General features: G+C 43.1%; 1 protein-coding gene across 1 annotated transcript in view; it reads left to right on the top strand.

The window, feature by feature from the left end:
• The window catches only part of LOC149278194 (heparan-alpha-glucosaminide N-acetyltransferase-like), a 65,802-nt gene extending 53,681 nt beyond the window's left edge, over positions 1 to 12,121 (top strand). The window contains exons 15-18 of the mRNA XM_089502228.1: positions 168 to 245; positions 7,844 to 7,914; positions 10,829 to 10,941; positions 11,940 to 12,121. Of these exons, the coding sequence (XP_089358354.1) occupies positions 168 to 245; positions 7,844 to 7,914; positions 10,829 to 10,941; positions 11,940 to 12,121 (444 nt within the window). The remainder of the gene's footprint in view (positions 1 to 167; positions 246 to 7,843; positions 7,915 to 10,828; positions 10,942 to 11,939) is intronic.
• Positions 12,122 to 14,409: the final 2,288 nt, after the last annotated feature.

Raw genomic sequence — 14,409 nt, 5'->3', positions numbered from 1 at the left:
AAATATGAAAGTGACAACAAAGAAGGCAAATAAAAACTGTCCGGTTCACATTTTTATTATTATTTTTTATTATTTTTTAATACTGTTTATTTGTTTAATAATTGTTATTATTAAAAGATAATTTAATTTACATTTTTTTATATTTTATTTCGTGTTCTGTTTTATAGGCCGGGAAGATCATCCTGATTTACCGTAAATATCCGCTCCGCATATTAAAGAGATTCCTGATCTGGGCCGTCATACTGGTGAGTTCAGCATAAAATGGTCATTATGGAAATGACGTGGGGGTTATGATCCCCGTGACCCCCCATTGCTACACCAATGGGAACTAAGGATCTCCTTTGACCACCGGAAAAAAATCAAAGCTGCTACATCTTTTGAGACTTGGAGCTCGATCATTCTCTACATATGTGCCAACTGTCCTGAAACAGTCCAAATGCTCAATGTAGTATGCATGCGCATGTTCCGTGACACCCAGAGAAACACCCTGACTCCTTATCACGCTGCCTGTGGGAAATAATAGAATAGTTCAGTCTTAATCACACAGGACTCTCTGACTAATGAAAGTCTATGGAGAAACGGACTTCATTAGCATTGCCGTAAAGCATCAGCTCAGTGTGTGGAGGTTATATTACTGTATACAGTGCTGGGGGTTATATTACTGTATACAGCGCTGGGGGGTATATTACTGTATACAGCGCTGGGGGGTTATATTACTGTATACAGTGCGGGGGGGTTATATTACTGTATACAGCGCTGGGGGTTATATTACTGTATACAGTGCGGGGGGGTTATATTACTGTATACAGCGCTGGGGATTATATTACTGTATACAGCGCTGGGGGAGATAAAGATTTTTTCCTCTGGGGCCCAAAGAGGGACTGGTCAAAATAAGGAGAGACACTTGAGAGGTATGAACAATTTCCTCCTGATCTCAGGCATGACACACACTTGTTGGCGTGTATTCTGGGAACACGCAGGTGATGCTCGGACCGCGTGCACACGCAATGTGTATTTATCACGCAGGCTGTACGTTTCTCCTGACAATCCCCCCCCCCCGGGAATTTTCCTTCAATTTCCTGTTTAAAAGATATTTGTGCCCCCCCCCCGTGTTATTTCAGCTCTTCAGCGTATCACTCTACGGCCTTTAATTATTTCTCACCGGAACAGCGATGTGTGAAGAATTCGGGGTCGTTTCTAGAGCATGTTGTCCCAAATGTGCATGACTTCATACCAAACACCCTCAAAAAAAACCTCTCAAAGTGATTGGTTCATCTCATTAAATCCTTAGATGCTTTATAAGGAGGTTTCAATTTACTGAGAGGGTGGTGGATAGGTGGAACAGCCTCCCAGCAGAAGTGGTAGAGGGTAACACAGTGAGGGGATGTAAACATGCATGGGATAGACATACGGCTCCTGAATCTAAGACGAGACCAACGACTGATTAAGGTTTGAGTCTTTACAGCTGGAGAAACCTTCTACCTGCGTTGGCCACAATCTGCCACAAAGGAAGCTCATTGCAGAATTTTGTTGAAACCGAGATATTCCCTATCATAAGGGCAACCGGGCAACCGGCTCTCGGATGCAGCGTGGGGGGGTCGCCCTGAGCGCGGGGGTCGCACCCCAATGACAATTCCACTTTAATCTCCATCTTATAGACAAAACGGTCGACGACCAAGTACAGGGAAAAAATGGCGAGCCAGCCGCCCCTTTCGCTCTAAAATCCTAGAATTCTTTTTTTTTTAGGTCGAGATCCTCTGCAATCTACGAATTTGTATCATTTTGCTGCCTTACAAACATTTAAAGGAATTGTTATGGATTAATTCTGCTTTTTACCATATATGGTAAGAGCGCTCTAATTTTATTCTCATTTAATGGACGACGCATTTTAATCCTCATGCCTATGGAGTAAAATATTCACGTTCTAACTTTATCCCCAAAATGATGCATTTAATGAATACGCTAGCATGATAAATGATAAAAGAGAATGCCAGGCATAAGAGCCATACCTCCCAAGTGTCCCCGTTTAGAAGAGACAGTCCCTTCCTTTTGAGTGGGGCAGTTAGACAAATAATGGGTTTTACTTGCCCCTGCAATACCATGTTCTGAGTTCCTAGAAAAGAGGGGCCTCAGGAGGGGAGAGAGGAATCGGGGAGGAGAGAGGGCATCAAGGGATGGAATAGGTGCATGGCAGAGGAAAGAGGGGCATCAGGCGAAGAAACAGGGGCATTTGATGAATAAAGAGGGGCATCGGGGAAGAAGAGACATCAGATGAGGACAGAGGAAGGCAGAGGGGCTTGGGATAAGGACTGGCCAAGCAAAACAGGGGCACTAGGCAGGTATGCAGCGGCCGCGTTGTACTTAGGGAAGCGGGGGAGGGGCGGTGTAAGGTGCTGTTAAAGGGTTAATGCAGAGGAAACATAAATAAGGCATGGGAGCAGCGCTTGCAGGTCCTGATGGATATCAGCGATCTCCGCTTACATGTGTTTTCTGTAAATGCTTTTAAGCAAAGTGTCTGTTCCTGGGATCCACGCACTTTCTAATTGCCGCGGGGAAGCGAGATTTCTCACATGTTTCTCCGGATTCCTGTTATAGGGATTTGTTTGTTATGGTTTCTCCGATTCCAGCTTATAACCCCCCCCCCCATCCTATATAAACTTAAACAAACAGATCCGCGGGCGCCTGCCTCTCCTGGGCTATTTTACCGTGTGAGACAAAATATAATCAATTAGTGCTAGAAACCTAGATCGGCCGCATTCGCCCGTTTCTCCCGCTGTGAAGACTCAAACCTTAATCAGCCGTCGGTCTCGGGAGTCATATGCCTATGCCATGCATGTTTAAATTCCCTTACCGTATTAGACTCTACCACCTATGCTGGGAGGCTGTTCCACTTATCTACCAGCCTCTCAGTAAAGAAAAACTTCCTTATGTTCCATCGAAGCCTGTTAGACGATGGCCTCTTGTTCTTACACTTCTCGCGTACCTCCCATAAAGCAGACCAGGTACCATAGGATCTATAGACCCACATAAATGACATATACAGTTTGGTCAGGTCCTGCCCATGTTCCGCCAGCTGTTCCTTCAAGCCCTTCTTTTACCCCTTGAACACCAGGGTTGGGGCTGAATGAGTTTAGCTGCCAACAAGCCCCAAGCTTTATCATCCAAAGAACCTTAGAAAAAAAGACTTTCTGGGTAGGGTTGGTTAACCAAATAATTTTTGGCCAACAAGGAACATCCAACATGCACAATGGAGTCCCACCAAGCCAAGAACTCTTTACCACTTTATAGTTGTGGGTCCAGCCCAGGGTTGGAGTATTTTGGTTCCCCATGGATCTCTCCAAGCTGACATTCTTGCACTTTGTGTCCATTCGAAGGGTTACAAAATTCGGAATGAAATCCATGTCTTCGGAGACAAAGCCAAGGTAGCACTGCATCTCAGCGCCAACTGTCTGGCCGATTTATGACACAGCTTGACAGCCAAAGCCATCGATCCTTGGACAAAGGACTCCATTTTTCTAAAGTTAATCAGGCCTGTCCGTTTCATCCTTCAAGGAGAAGTGATATGGAGTCTCAGAACATCTCATATGATTTACTGCCGTGGACAGACGCTATCTTGACTACGGAACCCTCGTCAGACATAACGTCTCAAAGATTACCGGCCCAAGTTCCGTGATTGTGCCTTATGTGCAAAAGACAAAAATTAAACATTGTCCTACCAAGGTTAGAGAGATGGTCGGGGTAAGATGGGGTATTTTACGATGTTTTGTGGTGAGGAATGAGCAGTGAAGGTGTGGTGGATCTTATCGAGTGTTGGCTTCCGTTTGCGAGGAACGAGACCTATCGCGTTGCATTATTTACTTTTTTTCAAACTGATTTGCTCTGTAAACTTTTTTATTCCCACCACCGCAGGGGGGCAGGAGGGCATTCATTTAATTGCACCGGTTTCAGAAGTATCACCAATCACAGGAGGAGTACCCGTGCAATCACAATTGAGGAGCACTCGATACAAACTGGCCACAGATGCATCTTACAGAGGAGTTGGACATATGCCCAGCCGAAAGCATCACCCGGAAGTCTAAGGGGGGGGGGTCAGGGAAAAGGGCAAATCCATTAGGGGGGATTCTGCCAAATCCCCTCCATGCATCCGCAAAGGAGACCTCTCACCTCGAGGAAGACCTTACAGTGGTTGGTCTCTTGGGATTAAGACAGTGGTCACCTCTGAAGAGGACCTCCATTAGGTCATAAGAAAAGACCTGGTGGCTTATTTGTTGTTTATTTATTAAAAACAGTTGGAGGTGATGAGAGAGCAAGATTGAGGCTGCTTGGACATGATGTCATAGTTAAGTGCCTTGAATCACTCGGAGTCACAAGAGGAACGAGGAGAAGAAATCTCTTTTGCTACAGATTGTCCAAATTATCCAATTACAGCCTCCTCTGATTTGATGACATCCGAGCATCCCGATTGGTCCTCTTCTTCCTGCTATATCACAGCTGGAATCCCTGCTTGAATACAGGTGACTCCATTCAGAACGTCTTCACCTCCTGACCAGTCATCGTTTCCATAGCCACCGTTATTAGTCCGTTATTCGGTCCCTGCGATAGGATTCTGTTCTACAATCCCAAAAGCCCATTAACCTTTTACTGGAATTGTTCATTGTACCGATCGCTCATCACCTCCGCAGGGGCCAAAGTAGGCCTGTCTGTAATCATCATTTAGCCCCCATTGGGATACCCGGGGCTTAACCTGCATTTAGCGCCAAAGCAAACCTTTAAATGGCGTAATAGTCAGGGCCCCGTAGGGCGAGAGTCCCCTTTAAGACGTTAGCTTCTCAGGCCGCTGTGCTTCGTGAGAATTGTCTAATTAACGGAGCGAGCCGCGTCACCCATCATTGTGACAAGAAAACGATACAATCATATTTACGGCACAAGTCACAGCTGCCCCATCCGAGATGAAATTAGCTTTGATTTTGTGTCATGGGATGCCCATTAGTGACACGCTGGGAGGGGGGGGGCTCGGCTCTGTGGATGACGCCAACCCATCATACCCAGCAAACACTCTGACCTCCTAGAAAAGAGGGGCATCAGGGAGGAAAGAGGGGCATTGAGGAGGACAAAGGGGTACAGATGTTTGGGAGAGGTACTGGCCATGCTAAACAAGGACACTTGGGAGCTATGACCAAGGTGGCTTCATCCATCCTTCCACCATCCAATTATGGATCTTATGACTTTTCCGAAGCGAATCGAGGTCTTCTCGATTATTTGGTTATAATTTATTTAGCCGTTCGCTCCCTGATTCAGAATCCACCGAAAACAACCTAAAAGGTTCAATTATTCAAAAACACATTATTTACAAATTCAGGACGGGCGGCTTTTAATGGATGAAGCTCATACGAGGCATTAATTGAATCTTTCTCAGACTGCCTATTTTTCTGTCTCTCTTACGTAGTCCAATTTTTCCATCTACCTCTTCTACATTTTATCTCATCTCAATCTTCCCTTTTCCCTATTTTCGTACATCTTTTTTCCCTTTTTCCTCCTCTTTCTATCCCCCTTCACGTAGTTCCCACCATTTCCCTACTAGTTTTATTTGCCCTTCCTTCTCTCCTCCAATCCCATTCACATTTCCTTTAATCTTCCCCAGCCTTTTACTCACCTTCCTCCACTCATCATTCTCCCTTTTCTCCAATCTCGCATGGTTGGCGGGTTGCCATTTGTAAGTCGTGTCCAACTTATCCATCTTTCCTGAGACCAAGCGTCTCCCCCCTTGGCCCTCTACCACAGACCCTTGGGGCACATGGTGTATAAATCCACCACTTGGCACCATGACCTTTAAGGGCGGCCATGTTGACCCAACTTGACTTGAGCTTTCTCTGGCTTCTGAATCAGGTTGACTTAATGGAAACTGGAAAGTCACTCGACTTGACCTTTAATATATAATCCCCACTCCTCACACACCAGATCCAAGCTACTCTTGTTACTTTTTGAAGAATCCCATTATATTATGGAGTGCGTGCTTTGATTGTTAAGTACACAACGTCCTTATCCTGTCCCCTTTTGGGCTCCATCTCTGGGCCGTCAGCCAATAAATCAGTCTTCAGAGATAGAGAAGAAAATAACTGTAATGCTTGGTTTAATGTGTTGGCTTCTAGGAAGAACTTTTCCACATTGATACTCGTAATCTTACTTTTATAGTTGACCTCTTCGGCCAGAAGGGCCTCAGGCCCCTGGGTATTATTGGCTCGGAAGGAGACCTAATGTTATGTCATGATCTCCGGCCAAAGTACCTTCCATTATCTTACTTCCAACAGTAGAAGACTTGTGGAAACCAGAAGATGGCAACGGAGTCAATATGAAGGACACCCTGCTCATCATGGCTTTCTACTTAATCCATGCTACAAATCCTAAAGTTCGGCCAAATACACCATTAGAAAGAATAGAAAGCATGTTTTTCCGCTTTTCAGAGGGTATACGACATGCGGTGGGACATCAGCGAAGCTCTGAAGGTGACCTTATTGAAGGAGACCCCACTGAAGGTCCATCAAACTTCAAAGCGCTTCCCTTATTAATTATCCGACTTGGGTAACCTCAGGACCTCAGGCTTCCAGGACAATTTTTGTGTTTTCTTTGGAACGTTAATGAAGTGTTTTGGAACTCTCCACGTTAGCATCTGTTCTGCTGGTCTCCTAGAGCATTCAGGGCAATCAAAGGCTAATTAGAAGTAATTGCCCCGCACGCGAGGACACCCTTGATCTATCAGCCAACAACACTTGTTCAAAGCCTCAAGCCTTTCTGGTTAAGCAGAAACAAATATAAGCTCAGGAAGAGCCGACATATTGAAAAAGCTGTAGGACAATTATAATGAAGTGTAAATATGGGTGAGATCATATCAATTTAATTATTTGCGCTCGTTTTTTTTTTTTTTTTCTGCAGTATATTTTGAGCTCAAGCAATTCTGACGCAATTTGGTAAAAGAAGCATTCAAAGGATGGGTATTTTTGAAAATGTTTTTTTTTCCCAAAATGGCCTTAATTATGACTATAAAAAAATATTTAAAATTGTATAGTTTAATTAACTTTAAAGTTATATATGAATATTTGCGCACAAAATTTAGCACAAATATTGCAACATCAATGGAATTTTAAATATAGTTGTCATTTCTCATTTATGACATCACCAAGTGACATCATACATTCATTTCTTTTTACAATGAAAAATGACCTACAGGAATTTTTTTGGATCTATACGTTGGCTCCATTTCGGCCAGCTGAAGGCCTATTTTGTCCTCCATATTATTATTATTATTGTTATTAATATTAAAAATAATAATTTATAATAATATTATAAATTAAAGAAATAAATAAAAATAAAAAATATTTTTATATCTTATTCTATACAAAATATTCCACAATGTTACTTCAATTGGCCGGAATGGACATCTTTAGCCGGCCAGCTAGCCGCAGGGTAATCACGAGTTAGTCTTCCCTCTCAACATGTCCTGTGGCTTCTTGGAATCAACATTTCCCCCCCCAAAATCAATTTACACGAGGAGGAAATACATTTTTTTTTAAAAAAAACCTCTAATCCGATAAGTGTTTGTTTAGACAACAATCCGAGGCTAACAAAAGATTTGTCCAACCTGTGCTTCTAGAGATTCGGGAGGCCCACGTCGTGGACGGTCTTCTTGGTGGGACAGAGGTTAAACAACTGATCAGTACAAGATCCAATCAATGAAAACACTTATGATCATAGCACGGACATCTGTCCCCTCGGTCGGAGATGCTGATGGTAGATATATCCATCCTTGCTGCTGCGTATTGACCGATTCTCTATCGCTTTCCCGTAGGGGATTATCTCGGCCATCTTAACAAAGTTCACAAGGGACGAAGGATTTATTCCCATCAATAAAAACCTTTGGTAAGTGCTTTCGAGCTCAGTCGGAAGGATTGTTACAACAAAGCGTTCTAATTCCTCAAACCCAACCCTACTCTTTGGCAGCTCTTCCAGATATTAACACATGTCCACGCTGACCTTTCCGAGGGGGACCCGGCTTTGCCCCCCCAAGGCAAGGTACGAGTTACGGACCATCAGCCGTTACGTCTTTAAAAAATTGTTAGAAGTTTTTAGGACAGATTTACCAGATCCGAGTAAAAACAATAAAAAATAAGTGAAATAACGCACAGCTTTCTAGATAGGACATATTTGCGAAACGCGATGGCAAAAATATATATATGGATATTTTATTAAATATTTTATTTTAAAAAAAGAAATTAATTTAGATTAATATGCAGTCTTCATATGCATAAATTGACTAGAGAAATGTCTATTTTATTTTTTTTTGTTTTACGGACCGATAATTTTTTTAGGTTAATTAATTAATAAAAGACTGAAGCCTCCTCGTCTACGGTTCCCTTTAAGAAGACATCGTGTTTCTTTCTAGAAATACAATTTGTGCCACTGATTCGTAGATATAAAGAAGACAAATAATAATAATAATAATAAATCAGGAGAAAATTTATTTTTTTAATATAAGTTTTAGAGTACTTTTTGTGAAACAAAAAGTAAAATAAAATAAATAAATCATCAATTAATAATAAATAAATAATAATAAAAATAAAATGATCTTTTTTTTATGAAGGTAGATACACGGGTACCAAAGTTTGTTGGAATAATTAAAGGCGTGTGATGTCATGATGTTGATCCTCTTGCACGCACTCAGTCATGACATCATAAGCCTCTCCGCCAATGGCAATGGGACCTAGAGCGCTTCGTAAAGCTTAGAACATTCTAGAGCTTTAACGTAGCAGCATTGGGAACGCACGGACAGCGACGTCTATCAGTTCCCATATTTCAACCAATCAATCAACTGGAAAGTCACTGCTGAAGTCACATTCTTCCTGTTATTTAAAATGTTTATTAAATATTAACAACAAGGAACAATAACTTTGCCCTAACAGCAGAAAAAAAAGATCCTTATTAATCATATTTAATAATTAATATTCCTTTGATTACGGCCGAGAAGGAGAGATAGATGGAGGATCATTTATTTGTCCATCCATTATTGATTTATTTATTTTTTACTCTAGAAACACAAAACCCTGGTGAGTTTTTAGCAGGGGGGGGGCATTTTTGGCAACTCAGACATTAGTGATGGTCAAAGTCATCGGAACTGGGAGCTTTTCTTTAAAAAAATATCAATTTATTCTAGCCTTCCATCCTAAATTAAATCTATACCTATAGATTGGGGCCTCAAAAATCATTTTTAAGACTTGTTCTAGAACAGGAACATAAAATACATAACTGTCCAAACCAATCAAGGAGACATGGTGGCGATTGAGACATGGTGGAGACTGGGACATGGTGGAGACTGGGACAGGGTGGAGACTGGGACATGGTGGAGATTGAGACATCGTGAAGATTGAGACATGGTGGAGACTGGGACATGGTGGAGATTAGGACATGGTGGAGACTGGGACATGGTGGAGATTGAGACAAGGTAGAGATTGAGACATGGTGGAGACTGGGACATGGTGGAGATTGAGACATGGTGGAGACTGGGAAATGGTGGAGACTGGGAAATGGTGGAGACTGGAAAATGGTGGAGACTGGGACAAGGTGGAGACTGGGAGATGGTGGAGACTGGACATGGTGGAGATTGAGACATGGTGGAGATTGAGACATGGTGGAGACTGGGACATGGTGGAGATTGAGACATGGTGGAGACTGGGAAACGGTGGAACTCTGCTGTGTTCTTGAACAAGGGCCGGCCATATCTCCCTCTGCCTGCCGTCCCACCGTTCTTACACCCAGGAAAGCACTTGACAGCTTTAAGGGAGAAATGAAAATCAATAGCCAGCTACTTATAAGCATTCAGTATGCAGATGGTGAAGGCAGCTCTCCTACACGCAGATAAATGGCTTTTAGTAAGTATTAAAATAAAGCTGCGCAGCTGAGTATTAGCGAGGACGGAGTACACGCTGGAAATTACCCCGGCGTGATTTATCTCATTTATATAATGCATTCAGTCCGTGCGTTCCCCGAGCACGTATAGCCACATCACCACTGTTAATTTATTGACCCTAAAAGGGAAATTGCCATAAAAAAAAAAATCACATTTTACTGGAATAGTTGGTAAAAAGACCTTTATACACACTGGATTAACTGGGTCGCCGGGGGTCGTCGGGGGGTTTCTAGTAAAGTGTGACTTCTCGATGTAAACACCAAACCCATTCTGATTCTGCCTTCATTATAGAAAGAATCCACTTAAAACCAGCGATATATGTGTTAGATGGTGACTACCATGAGAGCAATTCTCAGGATCTGCAGGATTATTCCTCCCCAGTAAGCTATCTCTCCCTATAGTTAAAGGGAGAGAACTTCTGCCACAGTCTCACTTTACTTGGTGCCTCCATACATTCATAGGGCCCTTAAGAAACCGTCTAGAACACAGACATACTTAAACAAAGGAACATATGGAAAGATATGATATGGACATTATGAGGACCTCTAAGTTCCTCGGCCCTGACCGAAACCTGACTGCTTCTGACAATTCCCAGACGAAGGGACAGAAATATTTTATGGTCGGGGAGAAGAAGACTCATCAATCACAACTCTGAGCTCCGTCAACCAAAAACCATTCCGTACAACGTCGTAAATTTATTATTGTTGACTAGTATATCTGAAAAACCGGAGCTTTTTCCGGGTCACCCCACCAGAACGTCACCGAAGGTCCACGTCTGTCTTTAGCGCTGAGATGTCTCGGACGTGATTGACTACACGCTCAAGACAGATCCGTTTGGGCTCATCGACATCATTCACGCTCGTCTTACAGGTCCCTCTCCTTTGTCACCACCCTCGGCTGCTTCTCCTTCCTTCTGCTCGGTCTAATGTTCTACGTGATTGATGTGAGACGCTGGTGGAATGGCCGACCGTTCATCTATCCAGGTATGAAGCCACTTTTGAGCCTTTGTCCAAAAAGAGTTATTGTTTTGGGTATTTTTTCCATCGTTTTGGTCAGAGTTTTTGACGCGATTATTATTATTATTATTATTATTATTATGTGTTCCGGTCTTCATTGGCTGACCAAACCCTCGTATCCTAAAGTTCTAGATGTTCCACCTTCAGGTACCATCAGGAGGAACTCAAGAACATCGGTGGTGACCAGAGATCTACGCATATACGATGATATATATAAGATTTGGGGTGGGGGGGTATGTCAAACTCAGTAGTTTAATTTTCCAAGTAGAGTCCTTGGAATCAGAGAAGGTTCAAGAAATCACATGCGGGAGACGGCCCCTTTTTCAATGCAAATTGGCTCAAAAGAGACATGTGGCAAGCAAGGCCCGCTGCCGCTTTCAATACCGTGACGCTGAGTGGTGACAAGGGGACAGCAGAGGCGCCCTTTCACAGTAGGGTCGCATAAATAAAATGAAGAGGCCTCAGTTCATTCGTCTTCACGCTACATCTCCCACCGGGGGGGGGGGGGGGCAGTAGGATTCCGGCCAATCGAATCTCACGCCTGCGCGAGGTTCGTACTTCATATGCTCGTCAGCCCCCCCCTTATGTATTGGCCGGGGGCAAAGGTTACGCCACTCTTTGCAAAGAAAGCTTTGACGGCCTGATATTTATTTAGAGAGTCTCTGGCGCCTCCACTGTTTGCCTTTAATTACATATATAGTAGCGCTGAGTGTCTACCCTCTCTCCGTTGCTGACACGCAAGCAGGTAGACACCGTAACACCGAAGCCCCCAGCCTATCAGTTTAGAGGAAGTTAACCTGTTGACTACCAGAGTGTTCCATAACAAGCTCATATATAGTGGTGGGTAAGTTGAACAGCTTCCCAGCAGAGGTGGTAGGGGCTAAGGTAAACAGTGACAAATAACTGTGTGTTGAATATGACCTCGAAACCGTAGCTAATGACCATGGCTCTTGTGTCCTCTCCAGGAATGAACTCAATCCTCGTCTACGTTGGACACTCCTTGCTGGGCACTTACTTCCCGTTCGAGTGGGAGATCAAGGACCGGGCGTCTCACTACGATGTCCTCGCTCAAGATCTTCTGGGCGCCTCCATTTGGGTCTTCGTGTCCTACCTCCTCTACAGGAAGAAGTTCTTCTTAAAGATCTGAAGGACCTGAGGATCTCCAGCCTTGGGGGGGGGGGGGGACTCAATGAGGTCCTCGTTAGAGGGTAGAGAGGAGCCCTCTCTTCATTGTCTTTCACAAATAATTAGGGCTAAGATTTAATGGCACCCGCTATGCTCTTCTAGGGACAGGCCTGGCAAGGGTTGGAGTTGAAGGAACTCGGTTTGTAATCCTCACCCGAAACGTCGATTATTCATTAAAAATAAGTTCCGTTATAAGAATTTAGAGGTGCTTGATGCTGACCAGATGCTCTTGAGCCAGGGATATCTTTAGATATAAAGGAACCCAGGACAAGCTGCCACCCCCAGAAGCTTTAAGCTGGCATTAAGTCTACGGATCTAGGAAGATCCCGTTTTGGGGTTAAAAAAAAAAAAAGTAGGTCCGTAGCATCCCATAACTCCTGTCCCGTATAACTGGTGTGCTATTTCTGAAGCAGGCAGCAATCGAGGGGTTAAATCGCTCATCAAACTCCGGCCCAGGGGCGCTATAGGGTTAATACGGGCAAAGTCCCTGCTTTTTGCCAATTGATATATATAGGAAGATGTGATTTATGCCTGATTGGGACGTGAGGTTTCTGCCTCCCCTCCCCCTCCTGTTTTTTTTTTCGGTTTTTTTGCGGGATGGTAATAATTTCATCTCCTCTGCAGTATGTCCGGGGCAGAGACTGCACACATGTACTCAAACATTCGGGGCAATTAAACAGCTGGGGCTTTAACAGCCACTTATCCGCAGCCCTAGCAACGAGGCGCAGCGTCACCTTAATAACTCCTTCTAGATTGTAAGCTCTTTGAGCGAGGCCCTTCGCACCTTGTTTTTTCTGTAACTACAATTTCTTATATGATGCACTACCTCTTATTGTACTGCTCTGCGGAATATGACGGCGCTATAGAAATCAATAAATAATAATAAATCTGAATGTTTTAATCAAAGCTGCCTTTTTTTTTTTGGCCACGCCCACTGTCGGTAATTCAACTCCCATTGTGCTCAACCACTACCGCCTGGAGGCTGAGTATGACGGGAGTTGTGGTCTGAAACAGCCCGGGACTCTTTCTTCACGTCTGCCCATTCATTGTTGTCTCCGTGGTTGGATATGCGCATCCCGTACCTGCCAAGTGTCCCTGTTTAGTTCAGACAGTCCCTCTCTCCTCCCCCGATGCCCCTCTTCTCTAGGAGGTCGGAATGTTTGCTGGGTATGAGGGTATCGCAGGGTTCTACGGCCCTAAAAGCCCCGATAATGTGTATAGAAACAGCAGGGAATGGGTTAATAAATGAAACCGTAGCCCGAGGCTTGGAGCGAAGGCTGAGAATTGGTTTAAAAATTAACTTTTTTTTTTTTGTTACGAGCTGAGCTGAGCTCTTCCTGCCCTACAAACACACACACAAAAAAAGCAAGCGCTGCGTATTCCTAGCACCTGCCGTTTGAAATTTGACCTATACATTGTGCAGGGCTCTAGCGGGTGTATAGGTAAAAAAATTCTAGCCGGCAAAGGATTTCGGGCTATTATTTTTAACCCATCGGCATAAAGGCACAGTATTTAAGCAAAAAAAAAAAAATTTTTTCACCATAGCAACCCAGGATACCCCCTTATTCCCCTATTTTTTTTTTTTGTTGAAAACAAATGTATTTATTATCTATATTTATTTATTTATTTGGAAAAAAAAATCCCTATTTTATCTCCTTATTCCCCTAGTTTGTGTTAAAAACAAATTCATTTATTATCTATATTTATTTATTTGAAAAAAAACCCTATTTTTTTCTCTCTTTATTCCCCTATTTTCTTTTGTTACAAACATCTGTTTATTATTTATTTATTTAAAAATCCCTTTTTATCTCCCTATTCCCCTTTTTTTTTGGGAAAAACATTTATTTATTATATCTATTTATTTATTTTTAAAAAAATCTCCTTTTTTATCCGGCTGCATAAATATATTATGATATTGTGGTCTGGCTCAACACAGATAGCCTTAGGAATGGCAGATATGATAAATATTTTCACTTTGTATTGGGCCAAGAAAAAAAAAAAGGTAAAATTATATAAGTTTCAGGACCTCGGAAGTCTCCTCTTCAGATGGAAAAAGAGCTGTTCGATGGGGTCTTACAAGTACATTCCAAGAAATAAATGTTAAGTCCTTTAGCCTCGTAACATTTACTGATCCTCCGCGCGTAACGGAGATGAAGAAACGATGAATCAGACCAAACGGGGCATTTAAACCTCACGCTGGAGCTGCGAGGAGGGGGACGCGGCGCCAACTCCTTCGTAATTCCTGATATT

This window comes from Sceloporus occidentalis, unplaced genomic scaffold (genome assembly GCF_023333645.1).
Source record: "Sceloporus occidentalis isolate IW3139 unplaced genomic scaffold, rSceOcc1.0.p SCAF_198, whole genome shotgun sequence".
NCBI lineage: Eukaryota > Metazoa > Chordata > Lepidosauria > Squamata > Phrynosomatidae > Sceloporus > Sceloporus occidentalis.
This window is presented reverse-complemented; position numbering and strand designations above follow the sequence as displayed.